General features: G+C 39.5%; 1 protein-coding gene across 3 annotated transcripts in view; it reads right to left on the bottom strand.

The window, feature by feature from the left end:
• Nucleotides 1-26,121, bottom strand: part of LOC126457790 (integrator complex subunit 13) — a 249,485-nt gene that overhangs the window by 176,026 nt on the left and 47,338 nt on the right. For all 3 annotated transcript variants that reach the window (XM_050094375.1, XM_050094377.1, XM_050094376.1), the window contains exons 6-7: nt 14,911-15,121; nt 1,995-2,148 (exon numbers count right to left, since the gene is read on the bottom strand). In XM_050094375.1, coding sequence (XP_049950332.1) covers nt 1,995-2,148; nt 14,911-15,121 — 365 coding nt within the window. The remainder of the gene's footprint in view (nt 1-1,994; nt 2,149-14,910; nt 15,122-26,121) is intronic.

Genomic DNA, 26,121 nt, shown 5'->3' with positions numbered 1-26,121 from the left:
AAAGAACCAACTACACTGCACCAAAAAACACCTTAACACAAACCACCACAATGTTTTGCACAGATAGGCCAAAACTAGTGTGCCCAGAACTCTTAATGTTCACTGTTAACCTGTTTTATTGAACTTTAAATAAGTCTGTGAACTGTTGATTTATTGGTGCTTCATTGCACCCTAGAATTGCAAAAAGACGTCTCGCAGTTGCTGCATAACTTTTTCCCTTCTGATAAAATGTTTTATTATTATCACACACTGCAGAATAGTAAACTGCTCCATGGTTATACAGACAATGAAGCAATGTGAGAAATTCAGATTGAAGCAATAATCAAAATGCTTATCCAAACTGAAATGATACGCAATCAACAAATAAAAATATATTATGTGATTCTGAACTGGTGCACTTTTTGAAGGTCCCTATAAACACATATTTAATAAGCACGAAAATCAAATGACAATTACAGAAAGTGTTCTGCATTACCTACAACTATCGTCTTCCAAAACATACAGGGTGAACATTAACAAAACTGACAAACTACTGGGACAATTCCTGACTACAAATGGAGGAAAAAAGGTCGTATGAACATGTGTCCGGAAATGCATCGTTGCCATAGATGGGGTTGAGAAATAAAATTTCTTCCGACATTGTGCCATGTGTTCTTGTGTGTTACAGGCTGTGTGATTGATTTAGCGTACTGGTTCACATCGGGAACAAGTAAAGATGGTGTTTGTGTACAGCCAAGCAGATGGAAACAGTTGAGAGGCACCACTGCTATACAAAAATAAGTACCCTCAAAGGCACCAACCACATCACACAATATTTATTTTAGTTACTTCTGGGTGTTTTGTAATTGTGAGTTCTTTCAGACAGATGAATGTGCAGGGAGGCAGTGGACTGTGCGTTCACCAGATCTAGAGGACCGAGTTCTATAGGTAGTTTGCCGGTTTGATGTGGTTGGTGCCTTAAGGATACTTCATTTTGCTACAGCTGTGCTGCCTCCAGGCAGTCAAGAGACTGGTTTAATATAGCTCTTCATGCTAGTCTATCATCTATCTTCACCTCTGCATAACTAAGGCAACCTACATCCATTTGAACCTGTTTATTGTATTCAAGCCTTGAGCTTACTCTACAATTTTTACCCCTCATACACCTATCCTTAAACAAACATACTATATTATCAAAAGAATCTGGACACCCTTACATAACATGGAACTGAATATTACATTTAATGGGATGCAGACCTACCAATATAAAAGAAGGCAAAAAGTATGGTGTTGTAAGCAGTGAAGCAGTAACAACAGAATGAATCATGAGGAGAGCTTAGTGATTTTGAATGTGAACTAGTCGCTGAATGTTACCTGAGTAATAAATAAATCAGAGACATCATAACCCTTTTAAAGTTTCCCAAGTCAACTGTTGGTGTTGTGACTATGAAGTCTGAGGGAACAACCACAGGGTACTTACTTTGGTATTTCCATGGTGCCTCTCTACCATTTCCACCTACTTGGCCACACACAAACACCATCTCTGCTTGTTCCCGACATAAATACTGGGCCATTCTGCTGGTTACAGTATGTTGTGTCAATCACACAAGAACACATGGCATATAGTCAGAAGAACTTTCATCAGCGCCATCTACCATGCCAATGATGAATTTCCGGGCACATGTTCATAGGACACTTTTTCTTCCATTTCCAGTCAGGAATTCGTCCCTGCAGTTTGTTGTTTTCATGTTGTTCATCCTGTGTTGGAAGAACTGACAATTTACCACTTTTACAATGCACAAATATAGTCTAATAGCTTCCACTTGGCTCTTCATGCTACCTAAAAAATGTGCTCTCTATGATCTTACAAGCTATGCAAACAAAGAAAATGAGAAAACTTGTTTGTATAACATACATTATAGCTTTTTCAAAATGTGAATATTATAGAAAATTCGTGCAGCACATGTGAAGTCAATTAATCCAACAGCAGTAATTCTGGACAGAGTAAAACCAACCTGTTCACATCAACAGGAGTAATGCGGTGAGTAGCTGTGCAATTCTGCATCTCAGCGGCACTGCAACCACGAGGGGTACACCATTTCAAAGTCACAGTTTCATACTCTGCACCTTCTCGCTGTGTACGTATCATTGCTGAGTCTGCTGCATTACCTAAAAGCAATTATTGCAGACCTTAAAAAATCTAAAGATCTGTACTGCAGTAAAAGATGGCACATTATAATATGTAGATGGCACATTATAATATGTATAATGAAAGTCAACTAATGACAAGAAGTACAGATGTTTTATCTTCAACCATAGAGTGAATTGACTACTAATAAAGATAAACTTTTACCTGTGGAGGATTAAAATTGTGTAAAATATGTAAAACTGTTTTTTTGTCATGAACCAACCAGAATAGCTGAGCACATTAGCATGCCACTTCTATGAGTTGGGGAGACTTCTATGGATCAAATTCAGGTCACAGATTAATGGAGAGGACTGGCGAACTGGCCAGCCTTGACATAATTTTTAGGTGGACACCAGGCTGGTACCCATGACCAGCCTAAAATACATGCTACAAAAATACTTAAGAAACTATCCAACACTCGAACAAGAGATCTATTTTAGATGCAGACAGATGGTGTAAACAAATTCCATTCCTGGAGAAGTGGTGGCATCAGGAAGGGCATCTGCCGTCAACTGTCACAAACATTGCCAAAACCCATATAACAATGCTGACCTTGTAGACATACATGAACAGTCAAGGAAGAAGAAGAGAAGGAGGAGGAGAAGCTGTTGCTGTTGTTGTTGTTGTTGTTGGTGGTGGTGGTGGTGGTGGTGGTGGTGGTGGTGGTGGTCTTCAGTCGGAAGACTGGTTTAATGTAGTTCCTCAGGCTAGTCTATCACCTATCTTCACCTCTTCATAACTACTGCAACCTACATCCACTTGAACCTGTTTATGGTATTTAAACCTTGGTCTTTCTCTACAATTTCTACCCCTCATGCACATATCCTTAAGCAAACAGACTACGCTACATGGTCAAAAGTATCTGGACATCCTTACATAATGTTGACTTGAGTATTACATACAGTGAGATGTGGAGCTGCCAATATAAAAGAAGGCAAGAAGAATTTTGTTATAAGAAATGAAGCAGTAACATAATGACTTGTCAGGAGAGGTTAGTGAATTTGAACGTGAACTAGGCTTTGCACGTTATCTGAGTAATAAAAACATCAGAGACATTACAATCCTTTTAAAGCTGCCCAAGTCAACTGCCGGTGATGTCATTGGGAAGTCTGAAGGAACAACCACAAATAAACCAAGATCAGGCAGACCCAATGTACTGCTGAACAGGGTCCATCCCACACTGCAGAGAGAGGCTGCAAACAGTTGCATGAAATCAGCTGAAAGAATCACTTGTGAATCCCAAAGTGCTAACAACAGTCCAACTAGCACAGCAATTGTGTATAGGACATTAAAAAGAATGCGGTATAATGTCCAAGTAACTCCTCGAAAGTCACACTTTTCTGAAGTCAGTACTAAATGATAAAGCAGAATTCAGTGCCAAGGCTAGCCTAACCTTCCGTGACACACATACTTTACTCCTTCCTTATATCTGCTCACGCTACAACACAATAACCCAACCTTGCAGATAAAGGTACTACTAACTAGTAAGTCAGATAAACAAATGGCCAATGAGATAGTAAAGAGCAACATAGGCCTCTCAACAACGCATACCTTAAATGAACTTGGTGCAACAGTTTATAAAACAAACTACCGACAAACATGAAAAAATGGTTCAAATGGCTCTGAGCATTAAGTGACACTTGAAGTGGTGTACAGAGCAATGCCACTGCACAGTCGATGACTGGAAACGAGTGACTTGGAGTGATGAATTATGCTACACCCTGTAGCAGTCTGATGGAAGCATTTGGGTTTGGCAAATGCCTGGAGAACGTTACCTGCCATCATGTGTAGGGTCAATAGTGAAGTGTGAAGAAGGTGGTGTTAAGGTATGGGAGTGTTTTTCGAGGTTAACGTGTGGTCCTCTTGATGCACTTATAAAATCATTACTTGTGGAAGGATATGAACAAATTTTACAGTATTGTGTTCTGCACACAGTAGAGGAACAGTTAAGACATGATGTTTGATGTATCAGCATTACAATGCATCCAGTCATAAAACAGACTCTGTAAGGCAATGGCTTGTGGACAAGAGCATTCCTGAAATGGACTGGTCTGCTCAGCGCCCTAACCTGAAGACAAAGACACACCATTGGGATAAGTTAGATCGTCAACCACAGCAGCTGTAGCAGTTATAAAACTAAGTACTGACAAAGTTATTTGTGCACTGTTATACAGTTATTAAATTTAATAGTTTTCAGCAGTGTTTCATGCAGTTTTTGTGGCGAAAAAACAATTTAATAAACTTTTTGAAATGTTCACTCACTGTGTTTTTTAGAGTTTTCTGTGCGTCGAAGTCGTTTTGTAAATTTCGTGCTTTAGTTTTCAGCTGACGATTCTTATTATTTCTAGTGAAATATTTCAGTAAAATTTTCATTCAGTGTTTTAACTTCGTTGAGTATTCCAGTGGCTGCTTGTATTTTTGGTTTTAGCTAATAATTTTGTGAAATTTTGTTGGTATTGGCATTAGTTGTGGTACGGTAGTTTTGAGAGACAAAATAGTGAAGGTAGCAGAGGATCAAGTAGGTAAAAATACAAGGGCTAATAGAAATCCTTGGGTAACAGAAGAGATACTGAATTTAGTTGATGAAAGGAGAAAATATAAAAATGCAGTAAATGAAGCAGGCAAAAAGGAATACAAACATCTCAAAAATGAGATCGATAGGAAGTGCAAAATGGCTAAGCAGGGATGGCTAGAGGACAAATGTAAGGATGTAGAAGCATAATCACTAGGAGTAAGATAGATACTGCTAAAATTAAAGAGACCTTTGGAGAAAAGAGAACCACTTGCATGAATATCAAGAGCTCAGATGGAAACCCAGTTCTAAGCAAAGAAGGGAAAGCAGAAAAGTAGAAGGAGTATATAGAGGGTCTATACAAGGCCAACGTTCTTGAAGACAATATTATAGAAATGGAAGAGAATGTAGATGAAGATGAGATAGGAGATACGATACTGCGTGAAGAGTTTGACAAAGCACTGAAAGACGTAACTCGAAACAAAGGCCCCGGGAGTAGACAACATTCCATTATAACTACTGACAGCCTTGGGAGAGCCAGGCGAAATACCCTCAGACTTCAAGAAGAATATAATAATTCCAATCCCAAAGAAAGCAGGTGTTGACAGATGTGAAAATTATCGAACTATTAGTTTAATAAGCCACGGCTGCAAAATACTAAAATGAATTCTTTACAGCCGAATGGAAAAATTGGTAGAAGCCGACCTCGGGGAAGATCAGTTTGGATTCCGTAGAAATGTTGGAACACGTGAGGCAATGCTGACCCTACGACTTACCTTAGAAGATAGATTAAGGAAAGGCAAACCTACGTTTCTAGCATTTGTAGACTTACAGAAAGCTTTTGATGATATTGACTGGAAAACTCTCTTTCAAATGCTGAAGGTGGCAGGGGTAAAATAGAGGGAGCGAAAGGCTATTTACAAATTGTACAGAAACCAGATGGCAGTTATAAGAGTCCAGGGGCATGAAAGGGAAGCAGTGGTTGGGAAGGAAGTGAGGCAGGGTCGTAGCCTATCCCCGATGTTATCCAATCTGTATATTGAGCAAGCAGTAAAGGAAACAAAAGAAAAACTCGGAGTTGGAATTAAAATTCATGGAGAAGAAATAAAAACTTTGAGGTTGGCCGATGACATTGTAATTCTGTCAGAGACAGCAAAGGAACTGGAAGAGCAGTTGAATGGAATGGACAGTGTCTTGAAAGGAGGATATAAAATGAACATCAACAAAAGCAAAACGAGGGTAATGGAATGTGGTCGAATTACATCGGGTGATGCTGCGGGAATTAGATTAGGAAATGAGACGCTTAAAGTAGTAAATGAGTTTTGCTATTTGGGTAGCAATATAACTGATGATGGTCAAAGTAGAGAGGATATAAAATGTAGACTGGCAATGGCAAGGAAAGTGTTTCTGAAGAAGAGAAATTTGTTAACATCGAGTATAGATTTAAGTGTGAGGAAGTCGTTTGTGAAAGTATTTGTATGGAGTGTAGCCACGTATGGAAGTGAAATGTGGATGATAAATAGTTTAGACAAGAAGAGAATAGAAGCTTTCGAAATGTGGTGCTACAGAAGAATGCTCAAGATTAGATGGGTAGATCACATAACTAATGAGGAGGTATTGAATAGAATAATACAAGTGGTTGCTTTCTTAGTAAAGAGTGAATTTTGAGACTGCTATTGTTAGTTCTATAAATAGTTCTACTGGTGCAAATGAATATAGGTAATGTAGACGCATAGTTTTTTCCAGTAACTGTAAAATTTTACCATGAGTGAGAAGTGTGGGCTATGTCATATGTTTGCAAGTAGTGGCTTACAGTGTGGGATTTGTTCAAAGTATTTTCATTGGGGAAATGCCGTGGGGAAGTCAGTGGGAATTCTAGCGAGATCCTCTCCTGGGAATGCATAATCTGTAATAGAAATAAGTTGATAGAGGAGCAGGAGTGTAAGATCTGTGCCCTTCAGATGTAGTTATAACATGCAAAGGAGGAACTAGATGGGTTGAGGAGTTTGAAGGGTGCTGGGGAATGGGAACTGGCAGTTGGCAAGAAGGCAGCTAGGAGAAGGAGGAGGTATTCAGATAGTTAAACTTTCCGCATATGCAATAGATTTGACCAACTGTCAGAGTTGTGTGGAGGGGAGCCTCTTGTAGCTGTAGGTGTATGGAATATGCAGCAGTCCTCAGCAGTTAGGAGGCCTAGGTCAGATGAAAAGTCTATCAGAAAGAAGAAGGTTCTGCTGGTAGGTAGTTCACGCGGTAGAGGTGTGGGTCAGCAGTTGCAGGAAGTGTTGGGGAGTGAGTATGTCACCAGAATTGTGAAGCTTAGTGTAGGGTTGGCTTAGGTGACTGTCAGTATAGGGGAGTTATGTAAGAATTTTACGAAGGAGGATCAGGTAGTGATAGTGGGTGGAGCAGGGAACAGTCTTCATAGGGATGGGGAATATGATGTAGGTGGTGACCTGGTATAAAGATAACTACTCAAACTGGTGGCAATAATGTGCATTTCGTGCAACTGTTTCATCATCATGATTGGCCTCATCTTAATGCAGCTGTTGGGCATGTTAACAGGGGGTGGAGAAGGCACTGATGGCTGAGGACATCGGTCACATTTCAGTGATGCCAGCTTAGTCTATCAGTAGATCGGGTTTCACTAGGCATGTCCTCCACCTCTATAGGCTTGGGAAGGGGAGGCTGGCAAAGCTTATAGGTGACAGTGTAGTGGGTGGTTGTGGGATCACTCCTGGGAAAATTCCTATTGTAGTTCGCTTTAGAGCTGCACCTTCTCTAGATTGAAGTCAGATGATAGGTAGACCTGCTTCAAGGAAGTCCCTTTAACTAAGGGCTCACCTTCAGAGGACATCATATTTCCAAGAATAGAAGGAATTAGTATATTTCATCAAATATAAGAGGCATTAGAGATAAAGTTAATGAAATGCTTATAGATGTTGACTCTGAAATTATTGGTATATCGGAGCACCACTTAAATAATTTGACAATTCAGAGGCTTCCTTTACCAGGATACAGATTAGCTGGCTGTTTTTCAAGGAGTTCTTTGTGGAGTGGGGGAGTGGCCACGTATGTAAAGAGCAGAATTCCATTTGAGTCCATAGACGAATCTCGGCACTGCATTGAACAGGTACTTAAATGTTGTGCAGGGGCAGTGTATTTAGTGAAATTAAACTTCTAATTGTTGTTGTTGTTTACAGGTCACCTAACTCTGACTTCCAAGAATTTATGCTCACACTAGAGAGGGTTCTTCGTTCACTTTATAGGAAGTACCAAAAATTACTTACATCTGGAAACTTCAATATTAATTTTATATGTGATTGTGTAAGGAAAAGTATGTTGGAAGATCTCCTAAATTCATATGATCTGATGCAGACCGTTTTTTTCCAACCATGGAACAAGGGAACAGTAGCACAGCCAAAGACAATATTTTTATCCATTCTGCATTACTAGATGAGCATTCTGTTAGTAAAAGGGTGAATGACCTTTCAGGCCATGATGCACAAATTTTAACACTAAAACGCTTTTGTACTCAAACAAATGTCACATATAATTACAAATGTAGGAAAGTTAATTAAACAGCAACAGAGAGTTTTTTAAACCTCATCAAGAAACAAGAGTGGCAGGATGTTTATAGTGCCATAACATACATGACAAATACAATGCTTTCCTTAACACATTTCTCATGCTCTTTGAGAGTTACTTTCCATTAGAACGTTCTAAATGGGGAACTCGTAGTAAAAGGCAGCCCAGGTGGCTGGCTAGTGGAATAAGGATATCCAGTAGAACAAAGCGGGAATTATATCAAACTGTTAGAAGCAGTCACAATCAAGCTACAGTAGCCCATTACAGACAGTACTGTAAGGTGCTTAAAACCGTTATTAGGAAGGTAAAGAGTATGTGGTATGCAAATAGAATAGCTAATTCACAGGATAAAATTAAAACCATATGGTCAGTTGTGAAGGAAGTGTCTGCTCAGAAGCACAAGGTCAACGATATAAAGTCAGTTCGCAGTAAAAATGTTTCTGTTGCTGATAAATCAGATATATGTACAATATTTAACAATCATTTTCTGAGCATTGTTGGTGGATTAAATAAAAATTTAGTTTCTACAGGGAATCTTACAACTATCTTGGCAAATGTCTTTCCGACTCTTCTGTTAGATACAGACAATGGGGAGATTGAGTCAATAATTAAATCACTGAAGACTAAGGACTCTCATGGATATGATGGAGTGCCTATGAGAATATTAAAGTACTGTGCTCTACATGTCAGCCCTTTATTTAACCATATTTGTAATTTTTCCTTTAGGAATGGCAGTTTCCTGAACAATTAAAGTACTCAGTAGTAAAGTCGCTTTATAAAAAAGGAGAAAGGGATAATGAAGACAATTTTAGACCTATTTCTATGCCATCAGTGTTTGCTAAAGTCACTGAAAAGGCTGCGTATGTAAGGATCATTGATTATTTTATATCACACGATTTGCTATCAACTGTACAGTTCAGATTTAGAAGTTGTTTAACAACTGAAAATGCTATATTCTGTTTTCTCTTTGAGGTACTGGATGGGTTATCAAAGGTTTCGAAGGATAGGCATATTTTTTTTTTATTTAACTAAAAATGGGTCGAATGGCTCTGAGCACTATGGGACTTAACATCTGTGGTCATCAGTCCCCTAGAACTTAGAACTACTTAAACCTAACTCACCTAAGGACATCACACACATCCATGCCCGAGGCAGGATTCGAACCTGCGACCGTAGCAGTCGCGCGGTTCCGGACTGAGCGCCTAGAACCGCTAGACCACCGCGGCCGGCTTTATTTAACTAAGGCATTTTATTGTGTTGATCACAAAATAGTGCTCCAGAAGTTGGACCATTACGGAATACGGGGATTAGCTCACAATTGGTTCATCTATTGCTTCAGTAACAGACAGCAAAAGGTCATTATTCACAGTGTTGAGAATGGCTGTGCTGTGGGGCCTGAGTGGGGTACAGTCAAGTGGGGGGGGTGTGCCCCGGGGATCAGTGATGGGGCCACTCCTGTTCCTTATTTATGTAAATGATATGCACTCTAGTATTATGGGTAACTCAAAAATATTTCTGTTTGCTGATAACACCAGCTTGGTGGTAAAGGATGTTGTGTGCAACACTGGCTCAGTTTCAAACAGTGCAGTTCATGACCTAACTTCATGGCCTGTAGAAAATAAACTAACGTTAAATCATAGTAAGACTCAGTTTTTACAGTTTCTATCACACAATTCAACAAAACCTGATGTTTTTATTTCACAGGATGGACATATGATTAGTGAAACTGAATAGTTCAAATTTCGTGGTGTTCAGATAGATAGTAAACTGTCGTGGAAAGTCCATGTTCAGGATCTTGTTCAAAGACTTAATCCTGCCACTTTTACTATTCAAACGGTATCTGAAGTGAGTGATCATTCAACACGAAAATGAGTCTACTTAGCTTACTTTCATTTGCTTATGTCGTACAGTATTATATTTTGGGGTAACTCTTCCCATTGTAAAAATGATATTTTTAGTACAGAAACGGGCGGTTCGTGCAATAAGCGGTGTAAGTTCATGAACCTCTTGTCGACGCCTGTTCAGGAGTCTGGGTATTTTGACATTGGCCTCTCAATATATAAATTCCTTACTGTCATTTGTTTTAACAATATTAGCTTATTCCCAAGAATAAGCATCTTTCACTCAGTTAGTACGCAGCAGAAATCAAACCTGCACTTGGATTAGACTTCTTTAACACTTGTGCAGAAAGGTGTGCAGTATACTGCTGCATCCATTTTCAATAAGCTACCACTAGAATTCAAACATCTTAGCAGTAATCCATACACTTTCAAATCGAAACTGAAGAGTTTCCTCATGGGCCACTCCTCCTATTCTATCAAGGAGTTCCTTGAAAAATTAAGCTGATTCTTATTGTATTGTTGATTGTGTTTACTGAAACTTATGGCTTCACTTTTTTTGAGTCCATAAACATTTTATTTTTATCTATTATTACTTTTATGTCATAATTTCATGTACTGACACGTTCCGTGACCTTGGAGATTTGTTCCTCAATTTGGTCCTACGGTAGTTGACGTGTAAATAAATAAATAAATAAATAAAAAAGCATCAAAAATCACTGCCTTCTCTGGTTTTGGGTCCTGAGGAATAATGGGCTGCCATTCCTCCACAGACATCCAGACACCTCACTGAAAGTGTTCCCATCAGAGTTCAAGTCGTCATAATGGCAAGGGGTGGACATGCCCCAATTAATGCCCACTAATAGGTGTCTAGATACTATTGGTCAGATAGCTTCCAGATAGCTTCCTTGACTCTCCAGGAAGTGTTCCAGTGCAATGATCTGATGTTTTCCCATTGTATTTCTAATCTGAAGAATTCTTTGGTATCCACCAGGTCATGTGGTAATTACTTCTTGATATTTCGGCAAACAGATTCACTGCCATCTTCAGGTGGGCCCTGATGACTGCTGCCCTGCTCCTGTCTCTTCATTAGTCGTCCATTCCATGCACACAATTTTCAGTCTTCTTCTGAAGCACTACATTTTAAAAGCTTCTATTCTCTTCATCATTTATTGTCCATGTTTCATTTCTATACAATGCTACACTCCAGATAATAACTTGAGAAGATACTTTGTAACATTTAAATTTACATTAAATACGCTATTGCCAGCCTAAATTTTATATTCTCTCTACTTCAGTCATAGAGTTCTTTTGCTGCCCCAAAAACAAAACTTATCTAGTACTGTTAGTGTAGTTTCCTAAACTAATACCCTCGCATTATGTGACTTATTTTACTACATTCTCTTACCCTCATTTGACTTTTGTTGATGTTCACCTTAGAACTTCCTTTTTCAAACACTATAAATTCCATTCAACAGATCTTTCAAGTCATTTGCCATCTCGGGCAGAATTACAATGTCACTGCCAAACCTGAAAGTTTTTGTTTCTCCTCCACAAACTTTAACACCCTTTTGAAATTTCTCTTTGATTTCCTCTAGTGCTTGTCCAGTGTACAGACTGAATAACAGAGGAATAGGCTGCAATCCTAATCACTCATTTCCTGCTAATGCTTCCCTTTCACATCCTTGAATTCTTTATAATTGCAATTTGGTTTCTCTACAAGTTTCTGCTGCTTGTACTTATCCCTACTAACCTCAGACTTCCATAAAATATATTCAAGTCACCATCATCAAAAGCCTCCTCTAAATCTGTGAATGGTATAAATGTAGATTTGTCTTTCTTCAGTTTATCTTCTACGATAAGACATTGTAACAGTATTGTCATGCATCTTCAAACATTCTCCAGAACTCAAACTGATCTTTCTCAAATTCAACTACTGCCAGTTTTTCCATTCTTTTGTAAATAATTTGTTTTAGTATTTTACAACCATAACACACTAATGGTTCAGTAATACGCACACCTGTTAGTATCTGCCTCCTTAAGAATTGTGATTATTATATTTCTTGAAGTCTGAGATTGTTTTGCTTGTGTCATGTATCTTCCACAGTGGGTGGAATAGTTTTGTCAAGGTCAGTTCTCCAAATAATTTCAATAATTCTGAGGGGATCTTTGGCAAGATGGCGGCCAAATGACAAGCACGATTTTTGTGCATTCTGGATTAAATATTTGATCATATTTTTGTTCCTTTTCTATGTGTTTCACATTTTGAATGTTTTTACAACATTTAGTGGCTATTTTACCTGTGTAATGAATTTCTGTTAGTCATTATCTAGGTCTGACTTTTGTTTAAATACCGAAATGCTCAAAATGAATTGTGCACATTTGCACAGATTTTATAAATACCTTTGCTGTAAATAGCTGCACTAGTATCTTTTTTTCTTGTCACAAGATTGAAGATTTAGCATCTGGGTATTGTTTTTAGGAAATACCTCAAGTTGTTTTGAATTTCTGTTAAGTATACAACTGCTCAATGTTTTATTTACATATGCATGTCTGCCACTTCTGAATTCACACTCATAGCAAACAAACCACATTACAGGATGTTACACTCTTTTATAGATAAATAAATGTGATACATCTCAGAATATTCTTCCTGTTTTACATAGTTAGGTTTTTTGTCCAACAAGTGGAAATTGAGGAAGTTGCCATAGGTTACTAAGTAGTGGAATGCACTGTTGGAGCTGTAACAAATAGTTTCACTTGGGAGGTTGGGGGAGGGGGGGGGGCAGTGTGTGGAGAACTGTGTGGAGGTCACCGAGGCTCTCTTTTTTTGAACTGCAAAATATGCAGCAGAAACAGGTTAACAGAAGAGCAAGAAAGGAAGAACTGTGGCCTTCAAGTAAATTTGTATGAAGCTAGAGGAGAGATAGTGAAGATGAGGGAAGGTAATGGTGTTTGTGGCAGTTGGAAACCAGCAATTGGTAGGAAGGTTACCACGAGGCAGATGCAGTCTGACAGCTTTGTTGTGGCAACCAGCAATAGGTTCCACATACCAGAGTCTGGGGGAAAGGAGGCTCAAGATGGTGTAGGTGTAGGAAATGTGCAGCAGACTCAGACCATGAGTAGGAAGGATATGAATAAAACTAATGTTAGGAAGAAGAGAGTACTGCTTCTACATAACATACTTGTAGACTCTCAATTGTAGGAGAAGTTAAAGGAAAAGTATTGCGTCACCAGCATTTCCAGACCAAGTGCTCAGCTGAACCAGGTGATTGAGGGTTTAGTGCTTTTGTGGGAGGATTTCATGAAAGATAATAACATAGTGATAGTGAATGGGGCATGGAATAGCTTGGTCGAGGCACAAGAGCAGGTCCAGTGGCATAATCAGCCACATCTTGGCAGTGCTGTACGGTGGGCCAATGCTGAGTTGCAAATGGTACACACGAATGCTGACCGAATGCCCATTCCAGTGGTGCTGATACGGACTATCGGAGCAAAAGAGATGCTGGTGGAGTTAATTAGTGAGTGTGTAGTTGGTGGGCATGGGCAACACCTGCTCAAATACCTCGTCACAGATAGGGAGATTAGGCCTTTTTTTTAGCATAAATCATGACAATAGGCTTCCCTCACTTAAAAGTGTTTCAACCAGTCTACAAATTTCTTCAGTGTGAACATGAAAGAGAGAATGCACCAAACAGGAGTGCACAAACACCACAGAAATTTGCTCAGTACCTATTCTTCAGCAAAATGTGCAGTCAGTTCAATAAATTACACCAGCTTGAAGTTGAATTACAGTTTTTAAAGAGCATGGTGGTAAGCATTACAGAACACTGGTGTAGAGAAAATGAAATACAGCACTTAGTGCTATTGTCATCTGAATGTGCAAGTTGCTACTGTAGAACTACCTTAAAGGGTGAGGGATCATGAATTTATATCAGAGGTGACACACATTTTAAAGCTGAAGAAGATATGACCACAGTTAGTGCAAATAAACATTCTGAATTGGCAACAATTGAACTAAAAAAACTAGATATCCATAAGAAGTTAATCATTCTTTGCACATATCACTCATCTAGTGGTAACGTGGAACAGAGTAACTAAGTCCTGGAAAGTCTCTCAGCCCCTAAAAATATGATGATAAGTAGAGACAAGGCCATTAACACTGGAGTTGAGAATGAAATTAGTAATAACTGCCTACACATTTTGAACACTTCTGGAATGACACAAATTGTAAATGCTACTACTAAGGTATCAGAAAGTTCAGCATCAGTCTTAAACAGTATACTGACAAATATGAATAGGGAGAAGTTTGAAGTATTTGTAAAAAATTTCAGCTTCACTGATCACTACTGTCAGATAATAAAGTTAAAGGCAAGCCTGGTAAAACCTACAAAACCACAAAACTGAAAGCCTATAAAGGATCTTCTCAGAATGTAAAATCAATTATGAATATGCTGACCTCATAAAAGAACACCAAGATGACACAGAACACCTACATGTGGTGTTATCAAGAGAATTCAGAAGCACACAGAAGTCTGAGGTGGAGTTAATGAAAATCCGCCTTAAACATAATCATTTGCCTTTACATAACATCTTCTATGACTCTTCATTTGAGTTACACTCTAACATCTGTATTTCTATAACCAATAAAAACTGGACACATATTATATCTCCTCCTAAAATGTTGACAGTTATTCCTGAGACACCCTGTATATACACACACTTATTACCTGTAGTGAACTATATTTCATAACAAGCACAGATTAGTGTGATAAGCAAGAATTATTGTATGTAGACTCTATCACCTTTTAAAATAGATGTGTGAGCAGCAGAAGAGTGAAATATTTCAACATCATAGTTAGCTGATGAGCTAGCATTTTGTTCTTCTTTCATTGGTATACCAGTTACTGTAGTGGAGGCCAAATCATAATGGCTCAAAATTAAATGGGTAAGTTTTGACGCAATCTGGCCACCAGCTTTCACAGAATGGACCTCAGAAGTCAGTATTGCTGACAGCTGAAACACATGCAGTACACATACATGAGTAGAAATCAAAGAGTTTACTGATGAATTATACACAAAAGGAACATTACGCTATAGATTTCTACCAAAACAGAATTAATGGTGTACCTGAAACCCCTTGAAAACATAATTCTGATTATGCAGACATGCTGTGAACAATAAAACCACATTACACTTACAGTCAGTGCCAACAGCAGCAATTTATACATGTCACTATTTACAACCTTCTGGTTTTAGTGTTACAATTAACATAATTAAATACAAAATTCTAAAGTTATATATCTGAGATGGTAAAATCATGTTACAATCTAGATAAATAAAACTGTAAATCTCCGAATATCCAATCTTCGCAGATTGCTTTGAAATTTTGACACAATACTGCATTTGAATACGTGAGTGTGGACCCCCCGCCCCCACTCTTCCACCAGCGCACACACACACACACACACACACACACACCCCTATTGCAGTGCCATAGGGCAGGCACATGCCTGCGCACACCGACCCCCCCCCCCCCCCAATCCTCTTCCTCTCTCTCTCTCTCTCTCTCGCACACACACACCTATTGCAATGCCATAGGGCAAGCACATGCCTGCGCACACTGACCCCCCCCCCCCTTTCCTCCCCCCTCCCCCCCCCCCCCTCTCTCTCTCTCTCTCTCTCTCTCTCTCTCTCTCTCTCTCTCTCTCTCTCTCTCTCTCACTCACTCTCACACACACACACACACACACACACACACACACAACACTGTACAGGTCGGTTTCTGTTAAAACCAACTGAGAGAAAGAAAATGCTCTGTTGAAAAAATGTGTGGTAATGTTTCCTTTGCCACAGGCAGCTTTAACTACCATAGTAGAGCTTTTAAACTGTTGGAAAAATTATTTCTGTGAATATATTCTTTCTCATTGTATATATTCACAAAAATGGGCTGTTTTGTCTTCTCCCTCACAGACAGTTCACACAGAAAACAGGGAAGCTGTGTTTCTGACTTACCAGTTTATGATTAGACTACTGACACAGAATATGAATTTGCAAATAACTATAAATAAGGCCCATAGTCAGGGGAGGGAGGGGGGGGAGGAGAGAAAAGGACAGGTGGTGGGAGGAAATGGACATAAAAAGTAGAAAGGAGGAGATGGCTAGAGAGGGGGGCAGGAGGAGATGGAGAGAGGAGGGAGAGGGAGAGGGGGAGAGAGAGGGGGGGCAGAGGGAGAGAGGGGGAGGGGTGGGGAGGGGGGGAGGACAAGTGAGAGAGAGGGAGTGGGAGGGGGGAGGAGGGAGAGAGGTGGGAGGAGAACATCGACAGAAGGAGGTAGATAGACGTGATGGACAACGAAAGGGGGAGAAGGAGATTAGGATGTATATACAGTTTCCATACACATTAGAAATGTGTGCATTTTCTATTCTTTCTTTTCTATTTAACTAGACTGGGCCACAGCAATGCATGGCTGGGTACAGCTAGTTCATTATAAAACAGAAAGTGCTGTGAATTATGAGCAACCAAAATGTGAATATTTTCTTCCAGCACAAAATAAGGAATTAATTTATAGCAAGCTAATGGTAGATGAATCGTGTCAGGTTTAGCATTATGAATTCTTACACATTTAATATACCGGTATTGACACATTTAATATCTCAATATGTTTCAAAGCAGAACATATCTTCACTTAGAACTACTTTATCACTTTTCATACTACAAGTTTATGATATGCAGTTTTAAATTTAAGAATAAGAATAAAGGGACTTTAGAATATCTAAAATGAAGTACCTGAAGCTTTTTCACAATAATATCATATAGACTACTCTACATACCCCTAAGCCTCTGAATATTCAGTACTGCTCATTTCAAATATGCTAAGCTTGTAACTACTACAATTTAAACTCCCATTTTGCTAATGTTATAGAATTTAATCTTTCATGAAATCTATCCATTAAATTTTTATACATAATTCATTTCTATTTCTCTATAAATTGTTGTCATGTTTTTGGATAAGTCGAAATTACATGCAACAGATATTCTAGCACACATTATGGATGGACAATGAAACTTAGGTCATGGGTCTGAATAGCACAGTACTGCAAATGTATCTATTTTTCTTTGTACTATCCCACAGTAATTCAAAATAAATTCACTGAAAGTGAATACCAGCTGTGTTAGGTATAGATGGATGCACTAACTATTAGTGATGTGTGAATATCTGTGCCTGATCGGGACTCTAATACACATTTCCCACTTATCATGAGCATTCGCCTTAATTGCTTTGGCTATTCATACACGCCTCCCAGACTGACTCAAACTTCCATGTCACACTGTCTACTTGCCTATACCATAATTCTCTATATCTACATATAACACAACTGATGCCAAGATGTCTGCATTCAGCAAATGTATTTCAAATCAATTTTGGATGGCTGTCAATCATCGTAAATGTTTGTTCATGCAGACATGTAAGTAAATACGAGGCAATACTCTTCCCTTTGCAGACAAGAGCATTATTGTGCTGACAAAGAAAATGTCTGATTCAATATTGTTGCCACATTATGATTTGTACAAAATGCTTTCTTTAAGGAAGTGTGTGGTGTGCAGGAGACCTTCTGTGCTATTTGGAAGACAGGAGAGAGATACTGGCAAAAGGAAGTGCAAGCGCAGGTCCTGAGTCATGCCTGGATAGCTCAGTCAGTAGAATATTTTCTGGGTTTGAGTTCTTGTTTCTGACCCTTTGGCTACAATTGTGTACATTAACTTTTACTGTGTCTAAGCTGCAACAGAAATTTTTCTTCCAAAGGAAACCTATGGTAAACATTTGTGAATGTTCAAACTTCCCATCATGCGTAAATGCTGCCAACTTTTGGCATCACTATGAAAATAGAAAATATGAGCAAGTCAATGTAACAGTGTGCACCAGCTTGTGACTGTGTGCAGGAGCTCATGACTGTCAGAACATAAGGATGCAGTTGGTTCGCTGTACTCCAACGTACAACTGAATATTGTTATTGTTATTTTGCATGGTAATTATTGAGTGATCATTTTACTATTTATTACAAAAGAGAATATTGTGTAATTAATTATTTTAGTCGATAAAATGAAACCAAGTGTGCAAGGTATGTTTTGAAAGCGGGCACATATTTTTGTATAAACTTGCATCTAAAATCATCAAAAAATTTCCTAAGGGCATTAACATACAAAGAAAAATTTTCTTTCCTCCAGAAAAAACTCAGGTCTGAAAGGGTTAATCTGTAAAGAAGCTTCAAATGTGTGCAGACTCAGCTGCAGAATGAAAGTTCATTTTGTAATGAGGTACCTCGACAGAATGACCTCCCCCATGCCAATCGGGACAGATCCTGAACATGTTAGCCATCTGAAACACAACTCGCACTCTTCACACATGACGTCTTGTAAGTTATGGCTCAGGTGGATGCAATATTTTCTGATTTTTGAAATATATTCAATGCAGTACTGTACAAAATATTATCAATGAATGTTTGAATATTAAAATAAATTTGTGACTGGATTGAAGATTTCTTGGTAGCGAGGCTACAGTATGATTTCTTGGTAGTGACAACACAGCATTTTATCTTGGATGGAGAGTTACCAACAGTTATAACAGTAATTTCAGACATCCCCAGAAAAGTGTGTTGGGACTCTTGCTGTTGGTGTAATATACAGTGAAAACCCTATTTTACTTTTTCATGTGGTCCAGACTAAAAACACAAAAGTGAGGAAAATGTTAAAACCCCCAAAATATGAGCAAAAACACCTGTAATTGGTAAATATGATTAAAAATCACAATTTCCTGCAGAACTTTGTCTAAAATTCTGTCTAAGTGAAGGAAATTAAATGTACAATACAACGTTTATACAATAATTTGTGATAATGAATTTCAACAGTTCTTAAAAAATCGCAGATGTGTAACAGCAACTAACAGCTCATCAAAAAACTGAAATTGGTGTCTGGGTACAATGTAATTGAGCTGTTTTCTGACATGCTCTGGCTACAAGTTACACATTGAAAATGCACATTTTTGAGAGATCATCCTTTGTGTTCACTCAGAAAAAATCAAAAATCAATGAAAATGTTAAATTAAACCAAAAACATCGCACTAGCTAAGTGATTAAACCATAAGCATAAATGAGGACATCTGCTTAATGACATACTTTGCCACCATTGCTGTTATCGTTTAATACTTTTCTCATGAGCCGCACTTCAAATGCTCACCACTGTTAAAGAGTTATTTTAGGTATGATAAGAGAAACAGAGACATGAAAAAATCAGTTTACTTCCACAATTGATGTTACAAGCTAATCAGAAGTCAGCTCAGTGAATTTCTGTACACTGTAAATTTGAAAGAAGGCTCAGATGCTACAGTTTTGCTTCACGCCCTCTATTGCTCCTACCAATCATTATGATCTACAACGTGTGGTGGGTGTGGTGCAAAGTATATATATGAGTAGTGTATGTAGTTGTTGCAACTGTATCATGTCAGATTTGAACACGAAAACCTTTTAAAATGTGCTATCACAAAACACCTGTTCTATTTCAGTGTGACATCTCTATCATAGCACATCACCTGCACGAAAAGTATATTTTCAACACTTCACAAATGCTTTCACCCCTACCTGCACTCCCATCATTGAAGGGCCATCCCTCCTCTCCACTCATCCAGTAGGTGAGCTCATTTTACATGTGGTGGTGTGGTGCAGTGGTCGCACTGACTATGGGTAACTTAACAAGTCGCCAGTTCACTAGCCAGAAATGGCTGTTGTTTCCTTGATTATGAGCCAGCATATTATTCAAGACTCAATGTTTGAATTTAAAAGGTTGACAATTGACACTGTTGTTGAATATGGTTATACATGCAAAAAAAAAATGACACTGAGTGATAAGTAGCAAAAGAAAAGATGGTAGCTGGGCCCTTCGTCACATATTGGCTCGTTCCAGGACACTTCATGTCTACTGTCTTGTTTTTTCGTTACTGCTGCAACCTAGCAGTAGTTGTATCATAATTACAAGTTGTGTTGGTAACACCGATCATGGATTATGTTAGCATTTCCTCTCTCACATCTCCCCTCTCCACAACGGCCTAAAATATTCCCTTAATTCTGCCACCAACCAAGGCGTGAACAATCTGTCTTTTGAGCCACTTTTGAGCCAATAGGAAGAAAACAGGATGATGTCAAGCAAGACATTGAGTAAGAACTTAGAATCAAGGTAAAACTTACTAGGAATAAATGTAAAATTGGGGAATTTTTAGCATTGATCTTATGGGCTACGAATTTATGGTGTAGAATTGTGAAAAATGTAAAATCGGAGAATGTAAAATCGGAGTTCCACTGTATTAATGATCTAGCAGACAATATTTAGTGTAACCTTAGACTTTTTGTATTTGACGTATATATCCACAAGGAGGTATCAGCAGGACAGAGCAGCACAAATATCCAATCTGATCTTGATAAGTTTTAAAACTGGTGCAATGATTCACAAGTTCCTTTAGAAGTCCAGAAATGAAAAATGGTAGTCCTCATAAAAATGCAGGAGTGTTGTACCCTACAAGTATAACATCAATGACTCACAACTGGAACCAGTATACTCACAGGAATACCTTAATGTAGCAATAAGACGGAACATTAAATGCAATGATAATTTATGTGCAGTAGTAATTAAGGCAGTGGCAAACTACAGTTCCCTGATAAGATACTGGGAAAATGCAGTTTAGAATGAAATTTCTACTCTACAGTGGAGTGCACACTGAGGTGAACTTCCTGGCAGATTCAAACTGTGTGCTGGACCAAGATTCGAACTTGGGACCTTTGCCTTTCGCAGGCAAGTGGCCTAACCACTGAGCTGCCCAAGGATGACTTACGACCCATCCTCACAGCTTTACTTCTGCCAGTACCTCATCTCCTATCTTCCAAATGTTACAGCTCTCCTGCGAAACTTGCATGACTACCACTTCCCGAAAAAAGAATATTGTGGAGACAGGCTTAACCACAGCCTGGAGGTGTTTCCAGAACGAAATTTTCACTCTGCAGTGGAGTATGCACTGATATGAAAGCACTTGCCCACAAAAGGCAACGGTGCTGAGTTCGAATCTCGGTCCAGCATAGAGTTTTCATCTGCCCGGAAGTTTCAAAATGCAGTCTGTTTACAAAGGCTTTGCTAGCAGAACACTTGGGTGAACAATTCTAGAAAACTGGTCAAGTGTATAACACCAAAATGGGACCAACACTGGGTGCTGAACACATACAATGAAGGCCAGAAGACATGATCCAGTTTCATTTGTCAACAGGTGAGTCTCACAGAACTCCTGAAAAATCTGCACTTGCTGGCAATTGAAGAAAGACAACAAATATGATGTGAAAGTCTGCTTACAAAGTTTCAAGAACCAGTCAAGAATCTAGGAATACAATACAAACCCCTTGAATGCCTGAAGCGACCGTAAAGACAAAATCAGATGAATTACAGTGCACATATAGACACATGAGCAGCCATTCTTCCCATGCTCCATACGCAAACGGAATGGGCAGCAACCTAATATACAGTACCATGAAAAGTATCCTCTCCCATGCAGTTTACAGTGGTTTGCACAGTATGAAAGTACAAGGGCAGTTCAAAATGTAACAACAAATTATCAGTATTAAATGCAATTAACAGGTCAGGCACTTGAAGCTCCCTGGAAGTGAAGATGCACGCTTTTGAGAAAGTTCTGCATATGCCGACAGGGCATGACACGCTAAATAGGAAAGACAGCTGAAACAACATGGCCATGTCCCTATCTGTGTGCACCGTAAAAGAATAGCTAGCTGTAACATGATTTCTGTGATTGGAGGGTGTAAAACCTTGAAAAATCCATCATTATCCTAGCAACAGAAAAAGGATCAACCACTGTGGTATTTGACCAACAGTAGTATTTAGTGAAGCCCTACACCAGCTGCTCCATATGCAAACGGAATGGGAAGCAACCTAATATACAGTACCATGGAAAGTATCCTCTCCCATGCCGTTGTCCATTCTGAAATCTCTACATACAGCACCTTCCACCGAGATCCCATCCCTGTGATTCAAACTGACCTGCAGTCGCTCCTTAAAACCTAAGGCCGCTCACAAGGACTGACACCTCAATCCACAGAACTTCTCACCCCACCCAAACCACACACCCCACCTTTTACCTTCTTCCCAAAATCCACAAACTCAATCATCCTGGCCATCCTTTTGTCGCTGGCTTCAAAGCACCCACCAAATGCGTTTCTGCCTTAGTTGATCAATGCTTGCAACCCACAGTACAAAGACTTCCCTCCTATATTAAAGACGCCACCCATTTCCTAGACTGTCTGAAATCCGTGCTTGTCACACTCCCACCAACACCTCGCTTGTCAATATTTATGCCACTCCCTCTATACCAACATCCCCTCCACACACAAAGTCTGTCTGCTGCTGAACATTTTCTCAGTCAGTGCACACCTGATTCCAAACCTATGAAGTCCTTCCTGCTCACTTTAATCAACTCTTTACTTACCAATAACTACTTTCTTTTGAGGAGCAGACATACAAACAGATCACAGGCAGAGCAATGGGAACCAGGACAGCTCCTCCTATGTCAACCTTTTCATGGATCGCTTGGAGGGGGCTTTCCTGGGACCCTGGCCCCTGGTTTGGTTTAGATACATTGAAGACATCTTTACCATATGGACTCATGGTGAGACTGACCTGTAAAAATTTCTGGAAGTTCTAAATACATTCTTCCAAATAAATTTCACATGGTCCTATTCTGAATCCCACACCACTTTCCTTGATGTTGATCTCAACCTCACCAATGGCCAGGTACACACGCCTGTCCACGTTAAACCTACTGACAATTGGCATTCATGGCAAACATATTTGTTTGAATGCAGACTCTTTAGATCAATACAACCCCATTCTCACCTCAGCCGTCACTGGAGTTAATTACCCTACTAGCCTAGTTCAAAAGCAAATTTCCCAGGCTACCACATTCAATCCTGGTATTGCTGATCCCTCCAAAAAACAACTTAGCAGTACACCACTTGTCACTCAATATTATCCTCATCTTGAATGTACTAATCAGCTACTTTGACAAGGCCATAACTTCCTAGAATCATGCCCTGAAATGAGGTCCATTCTGTCTTAGATTTTGCCCACCACACCTACAACAGATTTTCATCTTTCCAATCTCTGCCATATCCTTATCAGACCCTACACTCCTTCTGCACCCATCTCCCTACCTTTTGGCTCCTACCCCTTTGACCGTCCCCACTGCTAGACTTGCCCTCAACATCCTCCTACAACCACCTACATCAGCCCTTAACTTCTAGATATCGGTGCCTGTTCCACTACACGCGCCATCTGCATTCTTCCCCCAGATACCAGTTTCTCAGAACTCCAAGGTGTGAACTAGCACTAAAACATGTCCTTAGCTCTCATAACCCGCCTGGCCTTAATTTATGTTAATTTCGTCCGTCTCAGAATTTATTCATAGTAAATACTCCTTTCTTCATTCTGTTTTAGTTTTATACGTCTTCCATTTTCTGACCTGCCTATTTTTCGCCATCCCCCTACCACCTCAATTACATATAATGTACTTAGCTTTTCATTCTTATTAACTCATCCATGATTTCTTGCATATTACCCTGTCTTTCACCTTTAACCTCTCATGTCTTCAAATCTCACCTGTTGCAGTCTGCAACAATCAGTCTTTCCTTCTCGTCCCTTCTGGTAAGTCTCCCCTGACCTAGAGTTGTGGGTGCCTTTTCTTAACTTTACCCTTTTCTTAAACCTCTCCAGTTCTTTTCCTTCACCCCTCTTCCTTCCCCTTCAAACCTTCTGCCAGAAGTATGAGCCATTGGCTCCGAAAGCCTGCAAATTTTAGTACCTTTATAAGCAAATTCTCCTGTCGCCACTTGGTGAGTAGATTTTTTTTGTCAGTCCAATCACATTATATAGAAGGATGCTGGAAGGGTATGGAGATAGCTGCATTAGTGAGAGAAAAGTGTACGAGTGGGTAGATCTACATCTACATCTACATACGTACTCCGCAATCCACCATATGGTGTGTGGCGGAGGGTACCTCGTACCACAACTAGCATCTTCTCTCCCTGTTCCACTCCCAAACAGAACGAGGGAAAAATGACTGCCTATATGCTTCTGTGCAAGCCCTAACCTCTCTTATCTTATCTTTGTGATCTTTCCGCGAAATATAAGTTGGCGACAGTAAAATTGTACTGCAGTCAGCCTCAAATGTTGGTTCTCTAAATTTCCTCAGTAACGAATCACAAAAAGAGCGCCTCCTTTCCTCCAGAGACTCCCACCCTAGTTCCTGAAGCATTTCCGTAACACTCGCATGATGATCAAACCTACCAGTAACAAATCTAGTGGAATAAGTCAGTCACGGATGAGCAATGCTCTAGCCATAACAGCATGGTTGCTGATGACGAGAAGATGGGATGCACTGATGCCACAATCCATGAGAACTGGCGTATTTCTGTGGAAGCTTTAGCCATGGAACTGAGTATCAGTGTTGGATCTGCTCATACCATTATTAGGTTATCAAGTACCTTTTTTGTGTGCACGATTGGTGACTAGGATGCTCACCGGTGAACACAGGATGACAAATGTTAAGGCTGTCACATCATTTCTGGTGCAATATAACACTGAAGGACATGATTTTTTGACATATATCATCACATGCGACGAAACCTGGGTGCATCACTCTGAACCAGACAGAAAAAGGCAGTTTTCAGAATGGCGAAACACATCTTCTACATCCACAAAGAAATTCAAGTCTCGCCCTCTGCCGGAAAGGTCCTTTTCATCCCCCTCTTGGATATAAATGGGCCAATTTTGGAGCACTATCAGAGAAGGAGTGAAACAGTGAATATTGCTTGGTACAGAGCCATACTGAAGAGTGAGCTAAGGCCAGCAAGACAAAGCCGTTGCAGAGGACTTCCATCTAGAGGCATTCTTCTCCTTCACGACAATGCGTCCCCCATATCACCTGCAGCTCTTGCCATCACTAAGTCCACCTCGATAGCTGAGTGGTCAGTGCAGCAGACTGCTATTCAAAGGGAACTGGGTTCGATTCCCAGCTGGATCGGAGATTTTCTCTGCTCAGGGATGGGGTGTTGTGTTGTCTTCATCATCATATCAACCCCACCAACAAGCAAGTTGCCAAAGTGGCATCACCTAAAAGAGACTTGTGCCAGGTGACCGGTCTACCCAAAGGGAGGCCCTCACCACATGACATTTCATTTTTTCATTTGGTGATTGAGATTTTAGGTTGTACTGCGTTACCCATACAGCCCTAATCTCACTCCTTTGGATTAGCATGTGTTTGGACCTTTGTTGGAGGCTCTCAGAGGACAATGATTTGAAAGTAATGATGAGGCTAAAGAAGTGTGCACTCTTAGTTGTGGGCACAACCAAAACCTTTTTATTTGAATTAAATAGAAAAGTTTGTGCAATGATGTGAGAGGTGTATCAAAAAGGATGGTAGTTATATTGAAAAATGACATATTGTATGTATCCATAAGTGAAATATATGCTTTGTAACAAGTAGTTTGCTGTTACATTTTGAATCACAGTTGTAGACGTTGAAAACTTTTCTCAAAACATTTCAGCTTTTTACGCTAATTTCTTTTTTACGTTTATGATTTTCCTTCTGAAAGACATTATAACCACATTACTCTGACACAAAAAATATCTATGTAACTTCACAGTGAACACTGGTTTATTTACTTCCTGGATGTGACACTGATATCCCAGCATGCCAGTGACTTTATGAGAAAAAAACATTATGGGAAGTAAAAGTCATTCATATTTGGAAAAATTCTTGTAAATGGTGGGGCAACACCGGTTACACTGAATACTCCTGTTGGTTATCTCCACCCGTATTTTTGCTACATCTACAAGTAATTTCTAATTGCAGACAGAGGTTGCCTTGTCAGAATGTCAGCCCTTATCACTGCTGTTTCTCACACTGCAG

Source organism: Schistocerca serialis, chromosome 2 (assembly GCF_023864345.2).
Source record: "Schistocerca serialis cubense isolate TAMUIC-IGC-003099 chromosome 2, iqSchSeri2.2, whole genome shotgun sequence".
NCBI classification, from domain to species: Eukaryota; Metazoa; Arthropoda; class Insecta; order Orthoptera; family Acrididae; genus Schistocerca; species Schistocerca serialis.
Note: the sequence above shows the minus strand (reverse complement) of the source record. Positions and strands in the feature narration are given on the sequence as shown.